General features: G+C 32.1%; 1 protein-coding gene across 2 annotated transcripts; it reads right to left on the bottom strand.

Annotated features, from left to right (window-relative positions):
- Window positions 1–877: 877 nt before the first annotated feature.
- Window positions 878–24979, bottom strand: LOC139485416 (Fanconi anemia group B protein-like). 2 transcript variants are annotated; one of them, XM_071269888.1, is made up of 7 exons: window positions 23653–24979; window positions 18957–19199; window positions 15736–15855; window positions 13859–14022; window positions 7780–8216; window positions 6921–7158; window positions 878–1299 (listed from the first exon to the last, which is right to left on the bottom strand). In XM_071269888.1, the coding sequence occupies exons 1-7, from the start codon at window positions 24547–24549 to the stop codon at window positions 912–914; spliced, it is 2487 nt and encodes an 828-aa protein (XP_071125989.1). In that variant the 5' UTR covers window positions 24550–24979; the 3' UTR covers window positions 878–911. The 2 variants fall into 2 exon arrangements, with proteins under 2 accessions (XP_071125989.1, XP_071125988.1); XM_071269887.1 differs by having other exon boundaries at window positions 6921–7161; window positions 23653–24618.
- Window positions 24980–26760: the final 1781 nt, after the last annotated feature.

The raw sequence follows: 26760 nt of genomic DNA, 5'->3' as shown, positions 1-26760 counted from the left end.
TGATATCTATGATGAGTTTATTTAGTTCAACGACATCATAATAAAACATGTACAAAGGATGAATCTTGGTTACTTCCATTTAATATTCTTGAAAACTGTATGTTGACCTCAAAATGTCCAAATTTTGCATTTTATTCTGTGTTGTTGATTTCTGTCTCAAAGGCATACATCCCACAGACACTTTTATTCCTAGGAATGACCAATTGTAGCATAGGTCACTTAAAAACACCACATGCTCCCGTTTTAATACAATGATGTCAAATGTAGATTATTATTCATAAAAATCCCACAATGAAATTACATAAAATTTTGACCCAGAGACGGTTATCCTTTCATGTGATCTGATGCTATAAAGCAAAGGTTGAAATACAACCATGGTAATTCTTTAATAGGTAAACTACTATTATGCAAAACATTCAGTCAATCGTCAATGACTGAAATTGCAAGGCCAAACAATCTCTGTTGAATTCAATATGCCAAGGCTTAATACTGCTGTACCCAAAACACAATGGACTTATTTTGTTGATGTAAACTATGCAAACATTTCAAACTTAAAATGCTCATGTATTACCATTTAGGGTTAATCTTAACAGACCCAATAACAAACTAGTCTATAACATGTAAACTATACAATAGTTTCAAAGTCAAAAGACCATGACTGAAGGGGTGGGACCAAATTATATTATTTCCATTTATATGAGATGTGTACTACATACTACATATACAGTTGACCTACGACAAATGGTTCTCATTACACTGACATTATTATAAGTCATAACTAAATACATTGTTGACCCTTCCAACAGAAACTCCTAAGTCTAACTGTTTTGACAAAAACAAATTAATTAGAATAGTAGAATGATTAAGTAACTTCTAATCAATGTAATAAAAATTTATTAAATATATTATTATCATTTCGTTGCTAATTTGATTAAATTAATATCAGTTTTTCTCTGATTTTGCTCAATCTTTTCACATAATGTCCTGAATTGATCCCCACTTAAAGCTAGCTTAGACTTGCTCTGAGCTAAAAGTTTTCTTTGTGCAAAGTTTTGGCGAACATTTTCAAAAAGAAGTTTTCCTTTACTGTCATGTTCTTCTGTCATCTCTACATCTTCAGTTTGTTGGCTAAGTTGATAAACTTTACTGATTTCTGAACATGTTTCATTTATTTCCTCTTGTAAGCTGTTCAGTAATTGGGTGATGTCATGTTGGAGTTGATTGGCTGGTATAATTAAAACATCATCAGGAAGCAATGAATATAAATGATGGAGTAACAAGTACAGTTGATCTTCACAGCTAAAACAGAATAAAAGTTTAAGATTGAAAGAAGACCTCAAAGATTACAACACTAATTATATTAAAAGATGCAGATAGAAACCACATAACATATTCGGATCAAAGTAAAAATGAAGGTCCAAATGCCAGAAGCTTCTTTCCAGATTGAGTTGATTTAATCTGTATAATCTATATAAGTAGTTAGATGGTCCAGTCCAATTGCACCAAGAATGAAATATTAACTTGAATCAGGAAGATTTTTAAGAGAATATAACAGCACATATAATACTTGATATACAATGACAGAGGATAACAAATAAACAAATAACATCTTCAACTTAATTGCATTCCAAAGCAAGTCTAATTATCAAACTTTAACATTTCATAAAACAAGATGTACAAATGGCACAGCTCAATATGTGAAGGCTTTTAGAAAAATTGCCAATTAAATAACATATCGGCCCTATACTACCTGACCACATTTATAACTGATCATTCATTATATCAGGTAACACAAATTTGTCCTGATTTTTTTGTTGAACATTCTACAATGTAAGGCAACCATCATGACCTAAGCTTTTACAGGAACAAAGCTGATTGTATACTACATTTACTGAAGAGATTCCTAAATGTTAATCTTTTATGGCCTGTAGCATGCGGTTTAACCAACATAAGTATAAAAATTCCTAACATAGTTTCAAATATCACTATTAGCTTTAAATGTTGTTAAAACATGATATTTAAAGAAGCCCTAAATTAATTTTAAATATCTTGACATTTTCTAATCTTCTTTAAATACAAAACTGAAAGGATATGATTTGACGACTGAATGAGGCCGCCAGTGACCACATTGGTGAATCAATAGGTCTTTAACTGTAAATAGACGACAACAATGATCATTAAATGTAATATAAATAGCAAGTATATAAAATATTTCTTTAAACCTCCGGAACAAATACACAGCTTCATTTAAGGCTATTAAAATCAATTTAAATCTCACTATTTATTTAGAAAAAAGACTTGACACGATAATTTACAGGTGACTAAAATGTACAACAAAAGATATGAAATTAACTAATCATGTTGAGAAAGGACAGAAACTGAGATAATTATAGAATGTGTATACAAGAGAAACTGCCAATAGGATGAATGACAAGTCTGGTGTGCTCAAGTTTTAAACAAAAGTAACTGAGCAAGCTCAACAGAAGGATCAATTTTCACACGTGTTTAAAAATTTTCAAACAGCAAATTGAAAACTATGAGTAAAACAAGACGTGGGTAAATGTCAGAGACAACATTTCAATGACATATTCAAATAACTAAAATGTATCGAGAGGTCAACATAACCTTGAACAACAGACAGACAATGTCTATACAATGTGGCAACTCTGAATTGTTCTTACCTCATGTACCTAGAATATGTGATGGGTTTTTTTTCACATTAGTTTATATATGACTATAGTCTGTGAGGCCAATTTTTGATAATGGCAACCATCAGTAAAATGTTACCATATACTTAATGTTGAAATATGTCCTAGACCAAGTAAAATAAGTGATTAAAAAAAAATATATTAACAGCCAATTAACAGCTATGCTCACCAATCATGATGCAAACAACAAAAAGTTAATTAATATGTGGTTGATTAAACATATTAAATAAGATCCAAAATAACCACAAATACAGACCAATCTCGTCTATCTTGGTAACTCATGTGGTGCTATTAATTTACTGTGTTGTTGTTTCTAACATATAAGTCAATATTAAGTTACATTTTTGTACTGTTTTTCCTGTGATTAATGTAAAGTTAGTGTGATCTAATCAACAAAGAGAAAAATGTTTTATGGCAAAAGAATAAGGTCAGAGGACCATGTGTGTAGAAAATGTATTGTTGTCACAAGGAGACAGGAAATTTAAGCAAATAATTGAAGCTGATGGCATAATATGTTATGTTCAGTTTTTTCTCTCTCATTAAAAGCACATCAGGATTTATCACTAATGATATAAACTATGACCTATAACATGACATCACATATTTTAAAATAAAAACAGTTGTGTAACTTAATACTTATATTGATGAACTAAAATAAACTAGTTAAACTCAGTTTTACTGAGTGTATTACTGTGTGTTTCTTTTTTCTACCTTGGCTAGGTGGAGCTTGAAATCTCAAAAAAATATATTTACCACCGCCACATTTTTGTGTCTGTCCCAAGTCATGCCTCTAGCCTTTGTTAGTCTTGTATGTTTTTTTTAATTTTAGATCATTTATATGTTTGGAGTTTAGTATGACGCTAATTTTTATTGAGCCAGTACACATTTTATTTAGGGGCCAGCTGATGCCCACCTCTGGGTGCTGGAATTTTTTGCTGTGTTGTAGAAGCATTGATGGCCTTCAGCTAGATTTCTGCTCTTTGGACAGGTTCAATGTTGTCTCTTTGACATATTCCTGATTTCAAATTCCATTCTCAATTTTATCAGAATTGGAATGTTTAAAATAAAGTGTTATATCTGTCTACCGGTAAGCCACAGCTACATGTATTTTTTACCTCAAATATGAGTTTTTGGTGAGAAAAATTGGATATCATAAAATCAATATCAAAATGAAGAGATGTGGTATGATTACCAATGAGACAACTATCCACAGGACTTAAAATACAAGCAATTAAAGCCACTGTATAATCTTCAATAATGAGAAAAACCCATATCCTATAGACATATGATTGATTAGGTCTTTTTCATGCTACTACATAAGAAGATAATAAGATGAAATAACTGACAAAGTCTATCTGTAAATACTTTTGTGAGTAGTCCTATAAACCACAAGAATTTTAAACTTATTATATAAAAGTACATTATTGCGTAAAAAATAAAAACATATGTAACAAATTGCTGTGCCATGAGTGCTTAATACACCAGTCTCTTTTTTAAAGAATAAAGTTCTATTACTCCTCAATATCATATCAGACCAGGTGCTCCACAGGGCGCAGCTTTATACGACCGCAGAGGTCGAACCCTGAACAGTTGGGGCAAGTATGGACAAAACATTCAAGCGTGATACAGCTCTGAATTTGGATTGTGATCAAATTTTTGACATTACATGGTGTTTTTTTTACACAAAACAAATGTCAAGATTTTACAAATCAATTAAAGATTTCTTCTTCAAACTTTTTAAATCTAAAATTAAATAGTTGACACAGCATAGTTTTCTGACACAGAATGAATGTGGTCTAATGAACTTAAAAGGTTTTTTTTTGCCTTTGAGCAATTCACTATGCTGTTGAATATTAATCCTCTCAAAAAAATGTTTGAAGAAATTTTCTTTTTATTTATGAAATCTGAAATGAGAAAAATTTAACCCCCCCCCCTTTTTTTTCACATCCCCGCTTCCCTTTTTCAAAAACTGATATTAATTCAAATTTCTAATGGAGTTTGCAACAATAGCTACTCTTTTAAATACATCATAAAATATTAAAATGTAAAATAAAGTGTTTGTTATCACTGAATGGTAAAGATTGGTTGGTAGTAAAAGTGAATATACATTGTTTATTGTATAAAACAATAAAAAAAACTTCATCAGCAACATTTTATATTGGCAAATTTCCAATGAAGTTTTTTACATAAAGTTATTGGCAAATAAAAATAGAAAATGACATCATAGTCATGTCTGGCAAATGTCCAACATACTTTATCTAAAAACATTTTAGATAAGATAAGGAAAAAAAACTTCATCAGCAACATTTTATATTGGCAAATTTCCAATGAAGTTATTTACATAAAGTTATTGGCAAATAAAAATAGAAAATGACATCATAGTCATGTTTGGCAAATTTCCAACATATATTATCAACTACTATTCTATACAAAGAAAGATAACTCCAATTGAAAATTAATTGCTATTGCACAATATTGTGCAATTAGATATTTCTTGCTATTGTGCAATACTGTGCAATTGAAAATTTCTTGCTATTGTACAATACTTGATATGGAATCCTGATTTGGACCAACTTGAAAACTGGGCCCATAATCAAAAATCAAAGTACATATTTAGATAAAGCATATCAAATAAGCCCAAGAATTTAATTTTTGTTAAAATCAAACTTAGTTTAATTTTGGACCCTTTGGACCTTAATGTAGACCAATTTGAAAACTGGACCAAAAATTAAGAATCTACATACACAGTTAGATTTGGCATATCAAAGAACCCCAATTATTCAATTTTTGATGAAAACAAACAAAGTTTAATTTTGGACCCCAATTTGGACTAACTTGAAAACTAGGCCAATAATTAAAAATCTAAGTACATTTTTAGATTCAGCATATCAAAGAACCCCAAGGATTTAATTTTTGTTAAAATCAAACTAAGTTTAATTTTGGACCCTTTGGACCTTAATGTAGACCAATTTGAAAACGGGACCAAAAATTAAGAATCTACATACATAGTTAGATTCGGCATATCAAAGAACCCCAATTATTCAATTTTTGATGAAATCACAGAAAGTTCAATTTTGGACCCTTTGGGCCCCTTATTCCTAAACTGTTAGGACCAAAACTCCCAAAATCAAACCCAACCTTCCTTTTATGGTCATAAACCTTGTGTTTAAATTTCATAGATTTCTATTTACTTATACTAAAGTTATGGTGCAAAAACCAAGAATAATGCTTATTTGGGCCCTTTTTTGGCCCTTTATTCCTAAACTGTTGGAACCAAAACTCCCAAAATCAATCCCAACCTTCCTTTTGTGGTCATAAACCTTGTGTCAAAATTTCATAGATTTCTATTCACTTTTACTAAAGTTATAGTGCGAAAACCAAGAAAATGCTTATTTGGGCCCTTTTTGGCCCCTAATTCCTAAAATGTTGGGACCAAAACTCCCAAAATCAATCCCAACCTTCCTTTTGTGGTCATAAACCTTGTGTTAAAATTTCATTGATTTCTATTCACTTTTACTAAAGTTAGAGTGCGAAAACTAAAAGTATTCGGAAGACGACGACGATGACGATGCAGAAGACGAAGCCAACGTGATAGCAATATACGACCAAAAAATTAAAGTTTTTGCGGTCGTATAAAAATAATAAAAGTGATAATAAAAAAAAATATAAACCAGTCATCAAAGTTTTATGAAAACTGGTTGAAACAGTTTTGAGTCATTATCCAAAAAACTAGGAAATTCCTTTTTGTTTTTATGTATAAAATCCCATGACTAGGACATTTAACAAAAATCTAAAAGAGGCATAAATTTAGATAAAAATAATACATCGAAGTTCCAACAAACTGATCAAAACATTTTTAAGAAATTATCAAAGACTTGATGATTCCTCTTTTTTAAAGAATAAAACACCATTAAAACACGGGAAAGTAAAATTTGATTTTTTTTAAAATGTATAGGGGCTCATATCAATTTATATAAACAATACACAAAAGATTTCAGCACCTCTTCTAAAGTTAAGATTAAATATGCATTACCTGTCTGTAATAGTTAAGACGTAGAATTTGGTGCAAATAAAATATCAGGAAATCATCAAAGACCACATAAAATTGTTAAATCCTATGAAGGTAATTGGTTAAAAGTACAATCTTCAGCTACTGATATTAAATAAAATTTGAAAGGTATATTCAAATGTGATGTAGTCACATCTTCCTACCTGGTATATACAGTTAACTTTAGCTCCTTCTCATCACCATACTCATCAATATATAATCGTACACCTTCCAATGGCTGAATATTATCAAATACCATACATTCATATTTTTCCAGTAAGACTAAACCAGCCCTTTTCCGTAGCCTTGATTGCAGCTGAGACAAGGGAAATCTTGTTGATCTTACACCAAGAGGTGTACAAACTTGGACAGAATTCAAGGCAAGTATGTTTCTCTGGATCTCTGCTAAGTAAAATATAAATTAAACAAGCATTTTGTGAGTATTTCTTGGCAATACATAGTCCCCGTACAGTTAAAAATAAATTGTACTGGAACAAAATGCTAACTTGGTCTACAACTTGTCACGGTGTAAATTATATAACAAATATAAAGTCAATATATTTAATCATGACGGAAAAAAATGTAGAAATTCGATTGTTTGAGTGAATTTTCTAAATCCAAGGACCAGAACTCTAAACAAAATCATTAGACTGGAAACAAAATTTGAACATGATCTGACTTGTCATGAAAAAACATTACACCAAATATCAAATCAATATCATAAAGCATGAAATAAAAAGTGCGGAAAACTCATTTGCCTGACTGATGGAAGGACAGACGTAGTGCAACCCTAAAAGTCCCCTTTGACTTTTTTGGTAGGGGACTAATAAATAACATTTGCATATCATGATCTATGCTTTGTTTAAACAAGGGTAGGCATTACCTTTGGTCTCCAGCATTGTTCAAATGCGACTAACAATTGAAAATTTAAATGTACATCATGCATTCTTCCAATGTTATAGTAAATCCTAACAATAAAACACCTTTTTCATTAAATCCCATAATTCATTAATATGACATTACCTGTAAAAGGTTCTGTTCCTGGATTATCCTGATGAAAAATTTTCTTTGCTGAAACTGTATGTTTTCCTTGTAATATGTCTAAGGATGATAGAGTTACCTCCCCTGCATAAACTACTTTCTTATTTCTATGTTCTTCATGGCTGATGCTGTCAGTCACATTGATAAACATTTCATACTTTACATCACTCATTATTCTAAAACTTGGTATACTAGTTTTGCACAGAATAGTGACTGACTGGCCGGATTTAACCTGAAAACATTCTGTGCCATTGAAATTAGAAAGGGATGCAGCTGAAACTCTTCTTCTTTTTGATACATTATGATATGAATAATCTCTTGATGTCTTCCCAAGGTCATAACATTCTGAGGTAAAGGTCAATACTTGACTGTTATTACATTCTGGCTGCACCATAGTCATGGCAACATAGGCAAAATCACTAAAATATAATAACTGACATGTAGACATTATAAATTATAAGACTTTTAAGTTCACGAAGTCATTGTTTATTGGAGTTTAAAAATTAATTTATTTGTTATATATATAAAAGGAGAATGTGACTGAGGACGCAAATGCCTCCTAAAGCTTTGCAATTTTCAAAGTTAGTAAGAGGCATAACTCTAGAATAGATTCACAACTCAAATTCAAACTATGTCTGGATGTTTTGGTTCTTAGCATAGTGTATGAGTTTCATAAAATTTGAAAAACAAAAACTTACGTTTAAGTATAAAAACTTAAAAGAATGTATTTTCCATGTTATAAAGGGGCATAACTCTGGAACATTACTTGACTCACAGTCCAAATTTTAATTTCCGTCTGCTAGTTTTGGTTACTCACTGGCAAAACTGAATTCTGTCTGTGAGTTTTTGTTCTTATCATTGTGAATGAGTTTCATGTAATTTGGATGAGAAAAACTTAAGTTCATTGAAGTCAGGGTGAGGTAATAAAAATTAAACAGACGGATGGAAGGACGATCAAAGGTAACATTCAATGCCTCCACTTGAGCTAAAAACATCTTATTTTGTTTACAACACATTTTATGATATTTTAATATGCAGTTCAATGAAATTTCAGATGATTTCTTAATCTCTTTTAGCTTTTACTCTCAGTGCCATTTAAGTTTTTTTAATGCTTCAATAACATCACAGAAGTTTGGATGACTTCTTTCCAAAGGAAAAAAGGTAATAAATTTATGTGCGGTATGCGTACGAATTTTCGGATCTATTTTAGTCTATTGTTTAACAATAGAATAAACTAGTTATGCAAATTAGTAAGGTGTATAATAGATTGAAAACGGGTTTTCAAGTTTATCGAAGGCTGGGCGGTGACAACTCGACTTGCAGACAATTTTTCAAGATGTCCGATTCAGATCTAGACCTCGACGATAGAGAATTAACCAAGTCTCCTGACAAGTCAATTGAAGCCTTACGTTCGGCTGCTGAACCAACTAAGAGAAAAGGTAATTCAGAGCAAGATAGGGCACCTGAAGTTTCAAATGCAGATTTGTTTTCTTTGATGACCACTTATTTCAATAATAAACTTTCCGGCATAGAGAAGAATTTCTCAGATACTACAGAGACATTAGTAAAGAGAGCAAAGAAGGCAGAGAATACTTTTAAATTTAAGGGGAATCAGTTACAATTTGAGCTTAACTCTGATATTCAAGACAGTATCAACTGCAATTGGTTATATTGAGAAGAATAGACATAAAAAGGCAGTTAGGGTTTTAGAAGATTCGTCTATTCAGCTCAAGAAGAGAAATAAATTAATTAGAATTGCGGATAAGTCCGAGGGCGGTTGGAGAACGGTGAACGAATACCTTTCAGATGAAGTGGCCAGTGACTCGGAGGACGAGAAAAGAATACGCGCAGCAGATAACAGGGCAGTCAAAAAGATCAAAGCAGAGAAAACAGATAAACGCAGTAGTAGAAAGCGTCCGGCAGAAGCATCTGGTTCAACAGCTCAAATGTCACATAATGGTACAGGTGGTTCTGATGCTACATTTCGCCTCCAGCCCTTTCGAGGGGGCTTGGCCCCAAGCGGCCAAAGTTTCGGCAACCAAAATAGCTTCAAGACCTCAGACGTCTGCTACAACTGCGGCATGCAAGGGCACTGGGCAAGAGACTGCAGGAAGGGAAAGGCAAGGACAGGACCTCCCAGAGGTTCTTGTTCTTAAAGACCATAACAGTGACATTTTCAAGGTACAAGATTATGATATTGTAGAAACATTTTATGAATATGAAAATTGTAATTCTGATATTTATGTTAAAGGTCGTTTGAAAAAATCTATTAACTTTTCGAAACAAATTAATGCTTCAGATTTCATTTTGAATGTTATTACAGATGGTTACAAAATTCTCTTGCTAAATGAGCCCGAAGAAATATTCTTAAGAAATAACAAATCAGCATTTGATAACAGCGAATTTGTCTCAAAAGCTATTTTAGATTTAATGAAAGGGGGCTTGATACGTGAGGTATTGAGAAGACCGCATGTGGTTAATCCTTTGACCGTCTCGACTGCGAAAAATAAACACAGGTTAATTTTAGATTTACGACACGTAAACAAACAGGTAGTCGATAGCAAGATTAAATTTGAAGATTGGAAAGTAGTTAAACGTTATTTATCTTCTAACTGTTTCGGATTCGTTTTTGATAAGAAATCAGGATATCATCATATTGATATTTTTAACGAGCATCAGAAATATTTAGGTTTCTCCTGGAAATTAGGAGGTGTAACAAAGTTTTTTGTTTTTACTGTACTTCCTTTTGGATTGAAATCTAGCGGATATATCTTTACTAAAGTAGTTAGACCTTTAGTAAAACATTGGCGAAAGAAAGGAATCAAAGTTGTTGTTTATTTAGATGAAGAGTTCGGTTTAGCCGATAATGAAAACACATGTAAAATGCATTCTGATTTAGTAAAGTCAGATCTTATAGCATCGGGGTTTGAACCAAACAGAGATAAATGTCACTGGACACCAACACAAAAATTAGAGTGGTTAGGTTTTATATGGAATTTAGATTTATGTAAACTCAATATACCAGATAGAAAAAAGAATGATTTAATTGAATTAGTTAATATTATACTTAACAGTTCCTGCAAAGTGAAAGTAAGATTGTTAGCAAAAGTAGCTGGTAAAATCATTTCTTTTACGCCTGCTTTAGGCCACATTACTCAGATCATGTCGAGAGGTTTGTTTGAAGTTATAAATTTAAGACAAGATTGGAACCAATCAATTAATATAAATCATTGTAACGCTTGTATCAGAGATCTGATATTTTGGAGAGATAACATTTTTGAATTAGAACCAGTTTCATTGTTAGGACTGGATTCTGAATTTTACATATTTACAGATGCAAGCAATACAGGGGCTGCTGGATATATTGATAATCTAAAACAGATTATGCATAAATCTTGGTCGGATGATGAGAAATTGAAGAGCTCCACTTGGAGGGAAGTCAAAGCAATAGAGTTGTCTATACTAAGTTTTGCACGTTTGCTTAAACATTGCACGGTATCGTTTTATACAGATAATCAAAACGCTGTAACAATAGTTCACAAGGGTAGTAAAGTACCAGAATTACAGTCTTTAGCTTTATCAATATACGATTGTTGTCGCAAAAATGATATTACTATTTTTGTTAACTGGATTCCAAGGGAACAGAATGAACAAGCAGACATGCTAAGTAGAATTGTCGATATTGACGACTGGCGTATTTTAGATGAATTTTTCACATTCTTGAATGATTTATGGGGTCCATTTTCAGTGGATAGGTTTGCTAGCTTTGAAAATACGAAATTACAAAAGTTTAATTCCTTATACTGGAACCCAGGTTCTTTATGCGTCGACGCTTTCACGTGCGACTGGTCCGGTGAGAATAACTGGCTAGTACCTCCAGTAACCGAGGTTAGCAGGGTTATAAATCATATAGTAAAATGCAAAGCTAAAGGAACTTTGATAGTTCCGAATTGGCCTTCATCGCCATTTTGGCCGTTGATTTTTGACACTGGTCTAAAATATAGAAAGTACACAAATGATGTGCTTCAGTTCAACGAACCAGAGAGAATTTTCGAATCTGGAAATAATTTGAACTCTATTTTTGTGAGAGGAGATTTCAAAGGAACTGTATTAGCTGTTTTGTTAGACGCTTCATGTTGTTAATATTAAGTTTTTTATTTACAGAATTGTTTTTACTATATGAATATTGATGTAATGTTGGAAGTCACTGGACGTTATGCTCTTTGGTCACTGGACTAAATCTTTTAAGTATACTGTATGGTCACTGGACCTGATTGATATGCATTGATTCAGGTAAATATGTTATGTATGTAATAGAATTTTTATCTTTTTACAAAAAGATTATAATTACTGTATATCTATTTTTAGAACATTTTTTCGACTGGATTCTGGTTACAGTTAAGTTCGGTTAAGCACACAGAACTCAGATTACTTTACTCAAATCTAAATGCAACTGTCTTAGATTCGAGGGCCAAGACGACTGTTACAAAATATATTGGAGGTTTCAAACGTTTTTTAAAGTGGACACAAAAATACAAAGAGATAACTTCAGTACTTCCGTGTAATAAACTTTATGTGGGTTTATACTTGCAACATTTGATTGAGTCATCCGAAGGTTTTAGTTCAGTAGATACAGCATTTAATAGCATAAAATGGGCTCATCGTATTGCTGGCGTAACTGATCCAAGGGAATCTGAACTAGTCAAGAGTATACTAGAAGGTGCTAAAAGAATACTATCTCGTCCGTAAAAATTCAATGATTAAACTGTTTGATAAATACCAAGATCGTAACTCACTAAAAGAAGTGCGTTTATTGTTAATGTGTTCGTTAATGTATACAGGATTTTTGCGTTTCAACGAGTTATGCAACATCACAGCTAAAGACATAGTTTTTCATACTTCGCATGTCAATATCTTTATTCCTAAGAGCAAAATAGACTGTTATAGACATGGTAATAATGTCGTTATTTCTAGATTAGATAGTTCCTACTGTCCTGTAAAGCTTTTGCAAAGTTATCTAGTTTTAGCTAAGATTGAGAATAATTCAGAATTCTTTATATTTCGTGCATTGTCTTTTTTAAAGAAAACTAATTCTTTTATATTGAGAAGTAAAAATGTAAAAATTTCGTACACTCGAGCAAGAGAGTTAGTCAAAGAGGCCTTATCACAAATTGGTTTAAATGTGAACAAATTTGGTTTACACAGTTTCAGAGCAGGCGGTGCCACAGCGGCCGTTAAATATGATATAACAGATAGACTGTTTAAAATACATGGAAGATGGAAATCTGATTTAGCTAAAGATGGTTACGTATCAGATAGTTTAGAAAAACGATAATCAGTTTCTAAGAATTTAGGTTTATAACATTTTCACTTTCTGCTTTCTTTGTACGTCGAAATGGTCACCGTGCCTGTTAGTATCAGAACTATTCTTGTCTTATTTATATACATATATACAATATGAGTTAGTTTAGAACAGAAATTAGGAGCAGAGTTGTACAAAAAAAATAGAGCAATTTAGCACATAAATATGTTATGTTCGTTTGAACATCGTGAATTAAGAACATAAAAGTAAATCCTCTGTCAAACACTTATTTTACTCTTGGATTTTTCCTATTCATACCAAAGCTAAGTCAGATATTATTCCTACAAATTTCCAATTTACAGGGCAAATCATGGCAATAACAAAATGAAGATGTGGTATGATTGCTAATGAGAAAACTCTTTACAAGAGAACAAAATGACATAAAAATTAACAACTTTTGGAATCTGTAGAGCCTTCAACAATGTAAGAGCATACCACATAGTCAACTAAAAAAAAAGTTCTGAAATGACAAATTTTTATGTAAAACAGTTCAAACAACCTTATTTATGTTCAAAACAATGAACGGTAAACAAATATTTAATACAGCAACAAACAATAACCACTAAACCTATATTGAATTACATGTTCCCAAGATTTTATTTTGTTTTGAGTTTTCTTTTCCATTTTTCTTTTCTCCAAATTAAGAAAAGAAGAAAAATAACCACTTGCAAACATTTTACAAAATAATATTGAACCGACCTGTTTGATGAGTTGACGACCTCAGCACCTATAACTAGAGTATTCTGCACCACTCTCTTCCATACAGCAGGTACTTTAAGGATTGCTGAGCTGTCTTCCTTCTTTGGTTGTGTAAAAATTTCAGAACCATTCTCGGTTCCAATCAAACTGATCAACATTGATGTCTGAAATAAAAATAACCTTGTCTAATTTTAATCTTTAAGTTTTTTTCTTTTTGTAGGATTTGGTGTTGGTGGCAGTCTTTTTGATAGTCACTGTATATCAATTCACAACTTTTCTAGACTTCTATACATATTTCCGATTATACTGCTGAAAATATAATTGTGGAATAACAGCTTTGCCATTTTTATTGTTTCTTTTATCTTATATATACATGTATTCATCTCCTTTGGTTTTTTTTAAGATTTTTTATTCTTAGAACACAAAGACAACAGACGATCTGTTATAGCAAACATGATAAATAATGCATATAATTTGAGGTAAATTCTGTTGAATTTTATTGTGTGTTTTGCTGTGTTTATTTTACATTGGCCAAATTTGTCAGAAAGTCAGGAATCCCTACCCAGAGTATATGCTGTGTATCTTTAAATTTGGTTCAATTTGTGCGTTTCAGAGTTAAATGTGGTGTCTAATTACTATTGTTTCCTTCTGCTTTCTGCTCGTTGGTCAGGTTGTTAATGACACATTCCCTTGTTTCCATTCTTTATTCCAGAACATTCATATATTTTTTTTTCATAATTCAAGGACAATGAACTTGGTGGAGTAGATAAAAATGAAAAAAAAATGCAAGGGTTCCACAGAACCCAGTGTCTCTCCTACTTTTGCTGTTAATTGCAGGCTCAACACAAATGAGGAAAAACATTAATAAAAATATTCCTTTTGATACTATCTTTCAATTGTAAGAAAATTAGCTTCTGTCCAAATTTGGTAAAAATCCAGGATAGTTTATGAATCTAATAAATGTTTTAATCTTTAACTGCAGACTGCATGTAATGTTAAATGGAAGAAAAAGTCCATTTATAAGTAAAATACAGATAAACAGGTACAAAATTTTAACCAAATTTCCTTCTAGATACTAGCTTTTGATCATAAACAAGCTTCTGTCCAAGTTTGGTACAAATCAAGAATATTTTAAGAAGTTATTAAAATTTTAAAAACTTTAACTACAGAGTGAATGTATTGTTTCCTAGCAGAAAAAACTAAATTAATGCATTTATACATTGTTATAATTGTAAGTAAAATATCTTATGATCATAAACAAGCTTTTGTAGGGTAATTTTTCAAAGTAATGAAGATATATAAGGTCCAGGTACACAGTTATCATCCTTTTCGTTGTTCACAAATATATATATAGTCTTTAGTGTGGACAGTGTGTTACTTGCCAATTTTTTTTATATACCCCTTTAAAATTTATTTCTCCATGTTTTATGCCTCAAATAGCAAGAAGGTAAAATGACATGTGCACTGTAAAAAGATTTGGGTCATGAACTTTAAAGTAAAGTAGTGATTTGGTCCAGCTGAAAAAGGTTAAAAATTAGCTCTTCAGAAGCTGTCAAAAGATTTTAAGACTCCCTTAACATGAAATTGTACATATTTTGAGTTAGAGCCAATGAAGTTTTCTATAATTTTGACATAATTTGTCCCAAAACAAGTACAACACACTGTAAATATATTATTGAGAAATTGCAGGTGGGACTTTTTAAATTTTTACTTATTGTCTAAAAGAAATGCGCTACGAAATAACTGTGTACTCAGACCAAATGCCTCTAACACTGTCATGTTGAATACTGAAGCAACCAAACAATTGATCAAAGTCAATCGCAAATGAACTGCTGTTCAAGGAGTTTTTTTTAAAAACAATCTAAAACAATAATTACATTTGTAGAAGCAGATGTTTTTCCCTGGTTCAGTAATTCTGTACTCTTCCATAACTCTGTGATGTGTGTTCTTCTTTCGTCAATCTCAGACTGGAGCTCATTCAATGATACAACTTCATTCTGTAACATTAAATATGTTAATTAAACTACAAATACTGCAATACTGACGGTCAATAATGTGGTAAAAAAGGCCATAAAAAAGGTGTTTGTTTGCCCTAACCCTAAACCAAGAAAATAGCTACCTACTCAAAATCTTTTATTTTCCTGATGTGAAAAAGTTTTTTTTCAATCAGATAGGCATGAAGACTAAAAACATCTGACACTTCAATTTCTCTTTGCTGTAAAAATAGAAACTGCCTACCCTTCCAACTGTCTCTGCCTTTGGGTAAGGTTTGGACAAACCAAAATATTTTTTAGTGTGGCCTTATGAAACTAGTATATGTTTATAATAATTGATTTCTCTATCATGTCTTCTATTTGAGGATAATTCTACTGAAAGTTTTTACTTATGGATGTTCGTACCTCATGTTTTAGAATTTTTGTCCGCAATTTGGAATTCTCTGGTTTTTTATATTTAATGCCATTAGAAATTTGCCACTAACCAATGCTAACCCAAACTTTTATGTCAATTTTTCTATATACATTTTTAAAAGTCACAAAAAAACAACTTTAAAATCCATAATATGTTTCATATTTTTTAAAAGAAAAAAGGTACATTGTTGTATGAAACATTTTCAATGGCTTACATCCTGAAAACAAGGACACAGACCCTGCTTTTTTATTCCGTTACTTATATACAAGCAGTTTAAATTAGTCTTTTAAATAGCTTGTTATAATAACATGAATAAATAAAAGAATAAAGTTCCAATGTTCCCTGCATTACCATTAATATGCATATTTTATCTACCCAAGGTACAAGGGCAATAACTAAATAAAACACTTTTTTTGTTGCCTTAATGAGGCCATTTTACATTAATTTAATATTTTCCAGTACATACATGACATAACTCATGAAAAAAGTAGATCAGCCACCATTATAAAACTTGTCCGAGATAATACTGATGTTAACCTATAGAACAAGTATTATAAAACTAGAGGCTCTCAAGAGCCTGTGTCGCTCACCTGTTACTGTATTTACTGATGTCGGCCACCTTGGTTGGTAGGCGGGTCATTAGACGCTTTTTTTAAAAAGATACCCTAGTAATGATTGTGGCCAAGTTTGGTTAAATTTGGCTCATAGTTTTAGAAAAGAAGATTTTTGTACAAGTTACAAAAATGATGAAAAGTTGTTCAATATTGACCTATATAAAGGACAATAACTCCTTAAGGGGTTCTCTGACAATTTTGGTCATGTTGACTTATTTGTAGATCTTACTTTGCTGAACATTGTTGCTGTTTACAGTTTATCTTTAATAGAATTCAAGATAGTAACCAAAAACTGCAAAATTTCCTTAAAATTACCAATTTTAGGGCAGCAACCCAACAACGGGTTGTAGGATTCATCTGAAAATTTGTGAGGGGATAGATCTTATCCTGAGGAACATTTAAATCTTGAAAGATTTGCCCTAAATGTCTTAGTTTCAAAGATATAAAGCAAAAACTGCATTTCACCACTATGGTCTAATTTTAGCCATGTCGGCCATTTTGTTTTGGTAGGTGGGGTCATTGGACACATTTTTAAACTATATACCACAATTATGATTGTGGCCAAGTTAGTTTAAATTTGGCCCAGTAGTTTCAGAGAAGAAGATTTTTGTACAAAAAATGACGAAAAAGTTGTTAAAATTTACTATAAAGGGCAATAACTCCTTAAGGGGTTAAAATTTCCAATTAAGGGACAGCAACCCAACAACAGGTTGTCCGATTCGTCTGAAATTTCAGAGTAGATAAATGTTGACCTGATCAACAATTTTACCCCATGTCAGATTTGCTCTAAATGCTTTGGTTTTAAAGATATAAGCCAAAATATACATTTTACCACTGTGTTCTATTTTTAGCCATGGCGGCCATCTTGGTTTGATGGCCAGGTCATCGGACACATTTTTAAAACTAGATACCTTAAGGATGATTGCGGCCAACTTTGGTTAAATTTGGCCCAGTAGTTTCAGAGGAGAAGATTTTTGTAAAAGTTTATGGACGACGGACGCAGGACGCCGGACGCCAAGTGATGAGAAAAGCTCACTTGACCTTTCAGGTCATGTGAGCTAAAAATAATCTGGACGGAATTATACCTGTGAGAGCGTTTACAAGGCAATATTTCAGAATTTCATCATAGAACTTGTCCTAGTAATTGTGGATATTAACCTAAAGTAGAAGTTTTACACAAATCTAACATACATTGTACCTGTAAGAGCTGCAAGGAGGGACAGACAGAGAGACAGACAGACATTCTTGTTTATGCAGACCTGCTTAGTAAATACTGGCATAACAGATCAAATGATACATTCTTCAAACTTAGAAGGCATGTTAATGTTTAAAATTAAGACTTAGAACTGATCAGGCTTCTCTCATCAATATTTACAAAAACTTCATGAACAAAAAATAAATATTTCATATGATTTTGATAAAATTGGATGGTTTTGCTTATTCAACAAGGCTTAATTTTTTCATCTAATGTGTATTTTTATATTATGTTATCTCACACTATCTTCTAGTGAGTAATATGATGAGATGTTTGAGTCTCTTACTTCAAAGCAAACATATTTAATACATATGTCAAAAGCTGACTTGTTGAGACAAAAAACATTCTCATTGCAGTTCAGCTAGGTTTCTTAGTAGCCAATATATCCAGTGGCGGATCCAGAACTTTTCATAAGGGGGGGGCCCGCTCCAGTCATGCTTCAGTTATTCCCTATATAATCAACCAAATTTTTCCCACGAAAAGGGGGGCCCGGGCCCCCCAGGCCCCCCCCCCCCTTGGATCCGCCTATGATATCAATAAAATTAATATCAAAAATAATTATCTTAAATCTGTTCATAACCCAGGTTAGTGACCATAATGTTTGAGGGGGATAGGACCTTTATCGGGACTCCGGGATAGGGTCTTTTTAAGCTCAGGATTTCGGGATTGGCCCTTTAGTGATCCAGGAATTCTTTTTTTCGGATTTCGGGATTTACTTTATTTAAATTCGGGACCTCAGGATTTCGTTTTTTTAAGTCCGGGATTTGGGGATCAGGACCCCTCCTATCCCCCCTCATGTTTGAGATCAACATTTGTTTACCCTTAGTCTTGACTGTAATGCAAATAATGCTGTTGAAGTGCTGGACTTTTCCTCTTCTGTCTTTTTTCCATTTTCTACAAGTTCTGCTGTTGTACATGTATCTTCATGGACAATATCAAAATCTGTCAAAATGAATCCCTTTTCCCCATCAAACTCCTTCTCTAAAATCAGTAACTGCTGCCCTCCATTTTTAACAAAATCATCACACAGGACCTGTTTAACATTTGACCATGTATGAGTGATCTGAAAATGAACATTTGTCTTTTTATGTTATTATGTTATATTATTGTTTAAGAAAAGGTAGAAGGTTTGGTACCATTTAAATGTTTAATCCCACTGCAATTATTTGCACCTGTCCTAAGTCAGGAATCTGATGTTCAGTAGTTGGCTTCTATTTATCATGTTTATGAGGTTCATAAGTGTTTCTTGTTTCTGCTTTTTTGTGTAGATTAGACCGTCGGTTTTCCCGTTTGATTGTTTTTGCACTAGTAATTTTTAGGGCCCTTTATACATGTAGCTTGCTGTTCGGTGTGAGCCTAGGCTCCATGTTGAATACTGTACCTTGACCTTTAATGATTTACTTTTAAAATTTGTGACTTGGATTGGGAGTTGTCTCATTGGCACTCACTCCACATTTTCCTATATCTATTTGATCTGGAATTATTACAAATCACAAGATAGCAATGCTTTTACCCTTTATTTTTTGTCAATTTTTATACAACATGCTATGCATGTTTAAATGACTCAAATCACTGATTATTTAAATATTTCAGGAAAGATTGTACTGACATGTTTACTGATTTTTTTCATGAGACAATATATCATGAACATAAATCTGAAGAATTTAGGCTTAAATTAAAATATTGTTTGTTTGCAGTTTACTGACCAACCCTTGAAAATCCTCCCGACTGTGAAAATTTTATTGCCTTAAATTTGAAGAATTTTTTTTTAATACTTCTATTGACGCGATCCGGAACTTTGGGTCCTTTCCAAAAATGATTTAAAGTCTGGGTCAATTACGCATTTCAAGTTCGGTTTTTCTTAGCTTCCCATCAAGCGTTCATGTGACCATTTAATGATAAAGCACATGGAAATTGTTTACAGGTATCCATGAAGTCACGGAGGAGTACATTACACTGTCATCTCGTGTCAATTTTAAGACAAATAACAAACAAAAAAGTTTATCATTAAACTGTTTATTAGTAAACTGTTTATACAGATTCAGGCACATGTAATGATGTGTGATGATATCATTGACGATGATGCAGCGGATATTCATAACTTCTTCTTCTTTATATACAGAAAAACATCAACTGGTTGATGATTACTTTCCGGCGCATGCCTGGTTTAACAATATTGTTAATGATTAAAAATATATATTTTTGGTTTCTTAATAATTTTTCAATTTTTATATAATACAAATACATGTATATGTAAGTAATATTTTTCAATTTTTATTTTTAATTTTTGGTATAAGATAAAAACAAGATACATATTAAACTATGTGTGTTTGTAAGTGTCAAGGAGCATCTCTCTAGTGAGTTTCTCCTTCAAGCACTCAGTAGTGGTGCTGCAGGCTATTGGTTCAGGTAATTAGTTCCAGTCTTTTATAGTTTGGCAGAAAAATGAAAATTTGTAACCGTCTTTGCTGCATCAAATTTGTCGGTATGTTTGTTCGTGGCTAGACCTGGTGTTTGATTGGCTTTTAATTAATATGTCAGTATGTGGTATGGCAATTTTGTTGTTTGTTATTCTATGGAACATATTTAATCTGCTTTTGAGTCTCCTTTCTTGTAATGTTGGCCAGTGAAGTGTGAACTGACACGATAACCATTCTGTCTCAAACAAATCGGGTACAGAATCTGTGGAGCCTGACTTTATGGAACCAATTTCAGTGGTTAAATAATTTGACAGCAGCTTGAAGTATGGCATATTTTCTACAAATCGTTGTGAAGACGACAAAGATGAAACCACTCCTCCGTGACTTACATCTTCATGGATATCTGTAAACACGCCTGTACGGAGGAAGGGCTCATTTGAAATGTTAATGGATATAGATCATGCCAAATCAATAAGAAGCAACCCTAACTACACAAAGATGTAGAGAAAATGAATGGTTAGCTTGAAAAATAAATATACTCTCTCTATATTAAATCTATCTTCGATTGCAATGAGCATGCTCCTTTAGGATAAGGGGGCTGCTCCACTCATTGCAACTATTCTCTTTCTTACAATATTAAATATACCCAAACTCTGTGGCCTGTGTGAATTCAATTAAAACATGTCCTTAGGAGCTATGCTGCCAATTTTCTTTATGCATTAAAAACATTTCAGTACAGACCATTTAATTTTAATGGGGTGCTATGGATTTCACCCCAAACTTTAGATTTCTTTGGTTTTCTTTAAAGCCTGGCAAAAATATAACCTTATCACATATAATTAAATATTGTTAGAAATATGAAAACAGTCGAATGTCTTAATACTTTTTTTTCAAGTTGCCTTTTTTTCAATTGAGGAAGATTCAATGGTTATTTTTTTTTTATTAAAAATACACTCTTTAATATATTGTCTTATAAATCTTAAATATCTACATTTTTCTGATGAAAATACTCTACTCATGAAAACATTCTAGTCGAGAAGCATACATGTCTGAATATATTTCTTTAAAACAGTTCATTCCTTGTTTATAAGTGTTCCAGTATTTAATAATTATACCATATTTTATGTCATAAATTGGATAATGACACTATGTTAGTTTCAGTTTTGGTTAAAAAGTTTTTTTTATCTGAAAATGCCTGTTCATTTGATGTTGGTTTTCAGCATGTCAAGTGTTTGTTGTTTTAAATTGTTTTTTTTTTCTTCACAAGAAACTTGGTTTAGTGTAACTGCTTGTTTAAACTGTATTTTGGCTGATAAAAAAAAATATTTTCCCTACCTACCGACCCTTTAGTCTGAAGGTACAGTCGGAAAACTGCAAACAAACATATTTTTAAGGTTGGCCTTACTTTTATACACTTTGTAAAACTATTTCTCAGTTTATGAAGTCTATAAAAATAATACTTTTATTTATATGTACATTATATTACCGTTGATTTCCCTCGACCAAATAACAGAGAATTCTTTTGACATGTTTGTATAGTAGACACAATAGAAAATACTTGAACATGTACATGTACAAGGTTAACTTAATTACAAAAAAACAAATGAAAATTTATCCAGATCTACAGAAACAAAAATTAAAATTTTTAACATATAAAAGTCTAAACATACATATATGTTTGAGTACGTGGTATAAGATGCTGACTTGTTTAAATATATGTATATGAACTAAACAGGCAAGAAATCAATACTTCATTATCATAGATATTAAATTAGCCTCACTGGACACAATTACGAACGATTTTTGAACTTTAATTATTTTTTTTCTTTGTAGAATACTATTCATTTTGCTATTCTTGAATTGTTTGTACCATAGAATTAAAGATGTATGAATGCTTTTCATTTTGAATCATAACACACATAATTTTCTATTTACGTTGGGATACTTTGGTAAGATTTTCATGACCTGGTTTTATGGGTCTAGCAAGCCCAATATGGACGCAATTACGAACGGCACTATATTTATATATCTGGCAGAAAAAATCAATGACAACGATCTAAATTTATGAAACATACATTAATCTTATCTAAAACACTTTTCCTAAGAAAATAAGAAGTGTAATATGGTATTTTCTTCAAATTCTTGAGCAGTAGTTGGAGACGAAATTAGTGACAAAAAAAATTCTTTGAAAAGGAAATAATTCGGATTTTTTGTTTTTATGCAAGTTCTTTCGTCTAAGAAGCACTGAATTCTCTTTTTAGTTAGTGAACCTATGATTTTAATTTATATTTAACCTTTACTTTCGGAGTTCTCGGGACTTTTCAATAAAAATACTATTTTCTTCTGACAATGCTCAGGGTCACCCGAGTCTGAGAAAACGTTCATTTTTGGATTTTTTTCGGCAAGATAAAGGGTATCACACATATGAACAGATTGAGGAGATATTTTTCTATCTATATAATGACAAAAGAAGGCAATTTGCACTAGCTTGTGTGCTTTATTCATGTAATTTCCAAGAGAGGGAGTCATTATTTTGACATTTACGAAACTTAATTTTTCGTCGTCTGCAACATTAACCAAGTGAGCATGAACTTTTTTTTCGTGAAAACACAAGTAATGTAGTGGGTTTTTAATTAATAGAAACATTTATTAATTATCATGCATAAATATAATATAAGGGGGCAAACATTAAAAATCGTTCGTAATTGTGTCCAGTCGTAATTGCGTCCGGTAAGGCTATAAGAGAGTCATAAAACATGAGGCCAAAAATATACATGTTTTTCCACCAACCCTGCCTTCCTTCCCTAATGGTTAGTGCCTACCAGGCTACCCTAACATTTTTTATGTCATTTTGAAACTACATTTGTCATGTTTGTAGCAGACAAACAGCTAAAAACTATCACTTTTAAAGTCAGACGACCCGCATAAAAATATTTGTAAAATAAAATGTTATTGTCTACCTACCTACCCACTTTTTTTTCAGCATGTTAGGGAAAACATGTGTATATATATTTGCTTGGCCTGATCATCAAAATTTTTAGATTTCTATGGTTTTTCTAACCTAAAATTATTGAACTTTCTATAAATACAATTTACCTTTTCATCACCAATACAAATGATAGTTATAGTTTCATTTGTGAAAAGACTCAAGTAGCATCTCTGCAGTGGAACACACTCAATAAGGTCAAGTCTAAGATCAAAAGTGCACTGAATATGTGTTGGTACAGCAAACAAGAGCCTTCCATTAGTGAATTTTAAGATATAGCCATCATCAGTCACAGCATATGCAGTACATTCAATTTCAAATTTATCTTCTAAACAACTGATCACACAATCTTGAATAAGAACCTTGCAAATGTTTGTGTATAAAGACGGTAAAACCTGTGAAATTTCAATGTTTGTTGTTTTTGGCAAGGAACTGTCAGCCTGTGAGGGAGAGAAAATAAGGCAAAATAAGTGTGTTGAGCTGTTAGATTTCTTTGTGCTTGTCCCAATTATCAAATAATGTTCTATGCAATATTTTACCGACAATAAATGGGTTTCCCCCAACTCTGGTTCAATCTCATGTTCTAATAAACAACTTGGGCTTTGTTTTGACTGTATACCAATATTTAAGCCTTCCGCATTCCAGATTACTGTAGGTCCATCTACTGTTTGGAAATCATAGATTTGTTGTCTCAGCTGAAGTTTTCTAAGAGGAATAAATTTTGAGTTCGTGAACGAATATCCTAGAAAATAATAGTCAAACGCTTTACCACTTGACTTTTCAATCAGTAACAGAGGTATTACAGTGTCTGTCAATATTTCTAAACATGATGTAAAGGAAATACCACACGAATTAGAACAAGAAAATTCCACTTCTCCTTTGTTTGTAAAAGAATATGTTCCACACTCATATGCTTTTTCATGCAGTGTAAACTTTGAGTTGCTTTTGTGTTTTTCCTTCTGAATGATGTGTAGAATTTTTCCATTACCAGTGTGATGAACATCCATAACTTGGTTCAAAATACAAAGTGAAACTAGACATTTGTAAATAAATATTCCGCGAAAACTTTATCCAATGAAAATCAACAATGCAATATACAAGCTCGTACCAAATAATTAGTATCAAATGGACTCGTACCTACGTTTTCGGACTTTCTTCGTAACGTTACAGGACCAACATTTTAGGACCAGAAATAGATTATTTTTTAAAGGGGACAAAAAGAAAAAAGTGCAGGATAGAGACTGAAAAAAAGTAAAAAAAAAGTAAAAGCCAAAAATATAGAAAAAAGTGAGCATGGATGTGTTTAGTAAGAAATCCCATTTGTGATCATTAGTGGCAAAATATAGGTCAAGTTGACTTGCATTTTGTAGCCGGACACATGGACACAACGATAAATTATATTAAGAAATCCTTGTCATGAATCCTTGTAGTGAGGTGCTAAAAATATAAAGAATACTGAAATTTAACATTGTTTAGATAATGAATAACAATCAAATTATCTTTAAAGAAAAAAGAATAAATAGTAAAAATAAATCGGTGACAAACATTAATTGAAAAGTTTATTACAGAAAATGAATCAAGGACAAAGAAATATATAGCTAAACATGCTAACATAACTGCTTCTTAAAAAAGAGCTTAAAGTAATGCATTAAATCTGGGAACAGTATATCTATATTAATATGTTCCTGATTAAATCAAACATGTCTGGAAGAATACATTGTTCTGTTGAAAATAATCATTACTTAGACATAGGTTTCATTACAAGATATAAGTTTAACATAATACGCGCATACAGATAATATATTTGGTTGAAAGTGCCCGTGAAAATTAGTAGACAAGTGTGCTAAAATATTGGTATATGTTGTGGGATTTTTTATGCCCCACCTACGATAGTAGAAGGGCATTATGTTTTCTAGTCTGTGCGTCCGTCTGGTCGTTCGTCCGTCCATGCGTCCTTCCGTGCGTCCGTTCTGTCCATCTGTCCCGCTTCAGGTTAAAGTTTATGGTCAAGGTAGTTTTTGATGAAGCTAAAGTCCAATCAACTTGAAACTTAATTTAATTAGTACACTTGTTGCTTATGATATATGATCTTTCTATTTTTTAAAGCTAAATTAGACTTTTGAGTCCTATTTCACGGTCCACTGAACATAGAAAATGAAAGTGCAAGTTTCAGGTTAAAGTTTTTGGTCAAGGTAGTTTTTGATGAAGTTGAAGTTCAACCAACTTGAAACTTAGTACACATGTTCCGGGATCCCTATGGCATGATCTTTCTAATTTTCTAATGCCAAATTAGATTTTTACCCAATTTCACGGTCCATTGAGCATGGAAAATGATAGTGCGAGTGGGGCATCCGTGTACTTTGGACACATTCTTGTTTATCATATGTTAGACCTGCAAGCTATTCTTTACAAATTGTGTACGTAAAAGAGAGCTGAAAGAAACTCAAGGGACATTTAAACTTACAAGTCGAAAATAAAATGACAAAGCAATTGCAAAAAACAGAAAAGACTAAAATATTAATATAACAGTATGCAAAAAAATACAAAATGCAGGATAGAAAACTTAAACGGAGCAACACGAACCGCACAAAAAATTCCAGGATGATCTATGTGCTCCAGAAGCGTAAGTAGATCCTGCTCCAAATTTAGTACCACTCCTGTCAAAGAAAGAACTTCCTTTTCTTTAAATGAATATACATCGATATCAAAAGCTAGTATAAAAACAACAGTTAAAAGCGTCAATCGACTGTTTATATGAATGATGACAGTAAAACAAAATTAATTTGCATTTATTTTTTAAATAGCTCAGTAACTCTAACAGATAACTAACTCAAATATATAAATATGATTTCAAAATTACTTTTAATCATAGTATTTGCCAAAGTAACGCTTTCTTTTATTCAGTACTCTCATCATTTAATCCCACAGACAGGCTAATAGGTATGTTTTTTATTTCATAGGATACTGCAGAGATCGTCAGCTATTAGTGATATTAAAAGCAAATACAAATGTATTGAAAGTACCACACACTTCGTAATTACATTTTTTTTACTAAACAAAAGCGATGTTGATATTGCATCAACTTTAATTTGAAACGTGCCAACATCTTAAAGTCAACAGTCAGGACGGTATATATTTTGAATTCAAATCGGAATACTGATGCACGATTCATTACACAAATGTGAGCAGCATTTAATACTTTACGTATTACATGGACA

The sequence above is a fragment of the Mytilus edulis genome, chromosome 8, assembly GCF_963676685.1.
Source record: "Mytilus edulis chromosome 8, xbMytEdul2.2, whole genome shotgun sequence".
Taxonomy (NCBI): Eukaryota; Metazoa; Mollusca; class Bivalvia; order Mytilida; family Mytilidae; genus Mytilus; species Mytilus edulis.
The sequence above is the reverse complement of the archived record's forward strand: the minus strand, read 5'-3'. Positions and strand labels throughout refer to the sequence as shown.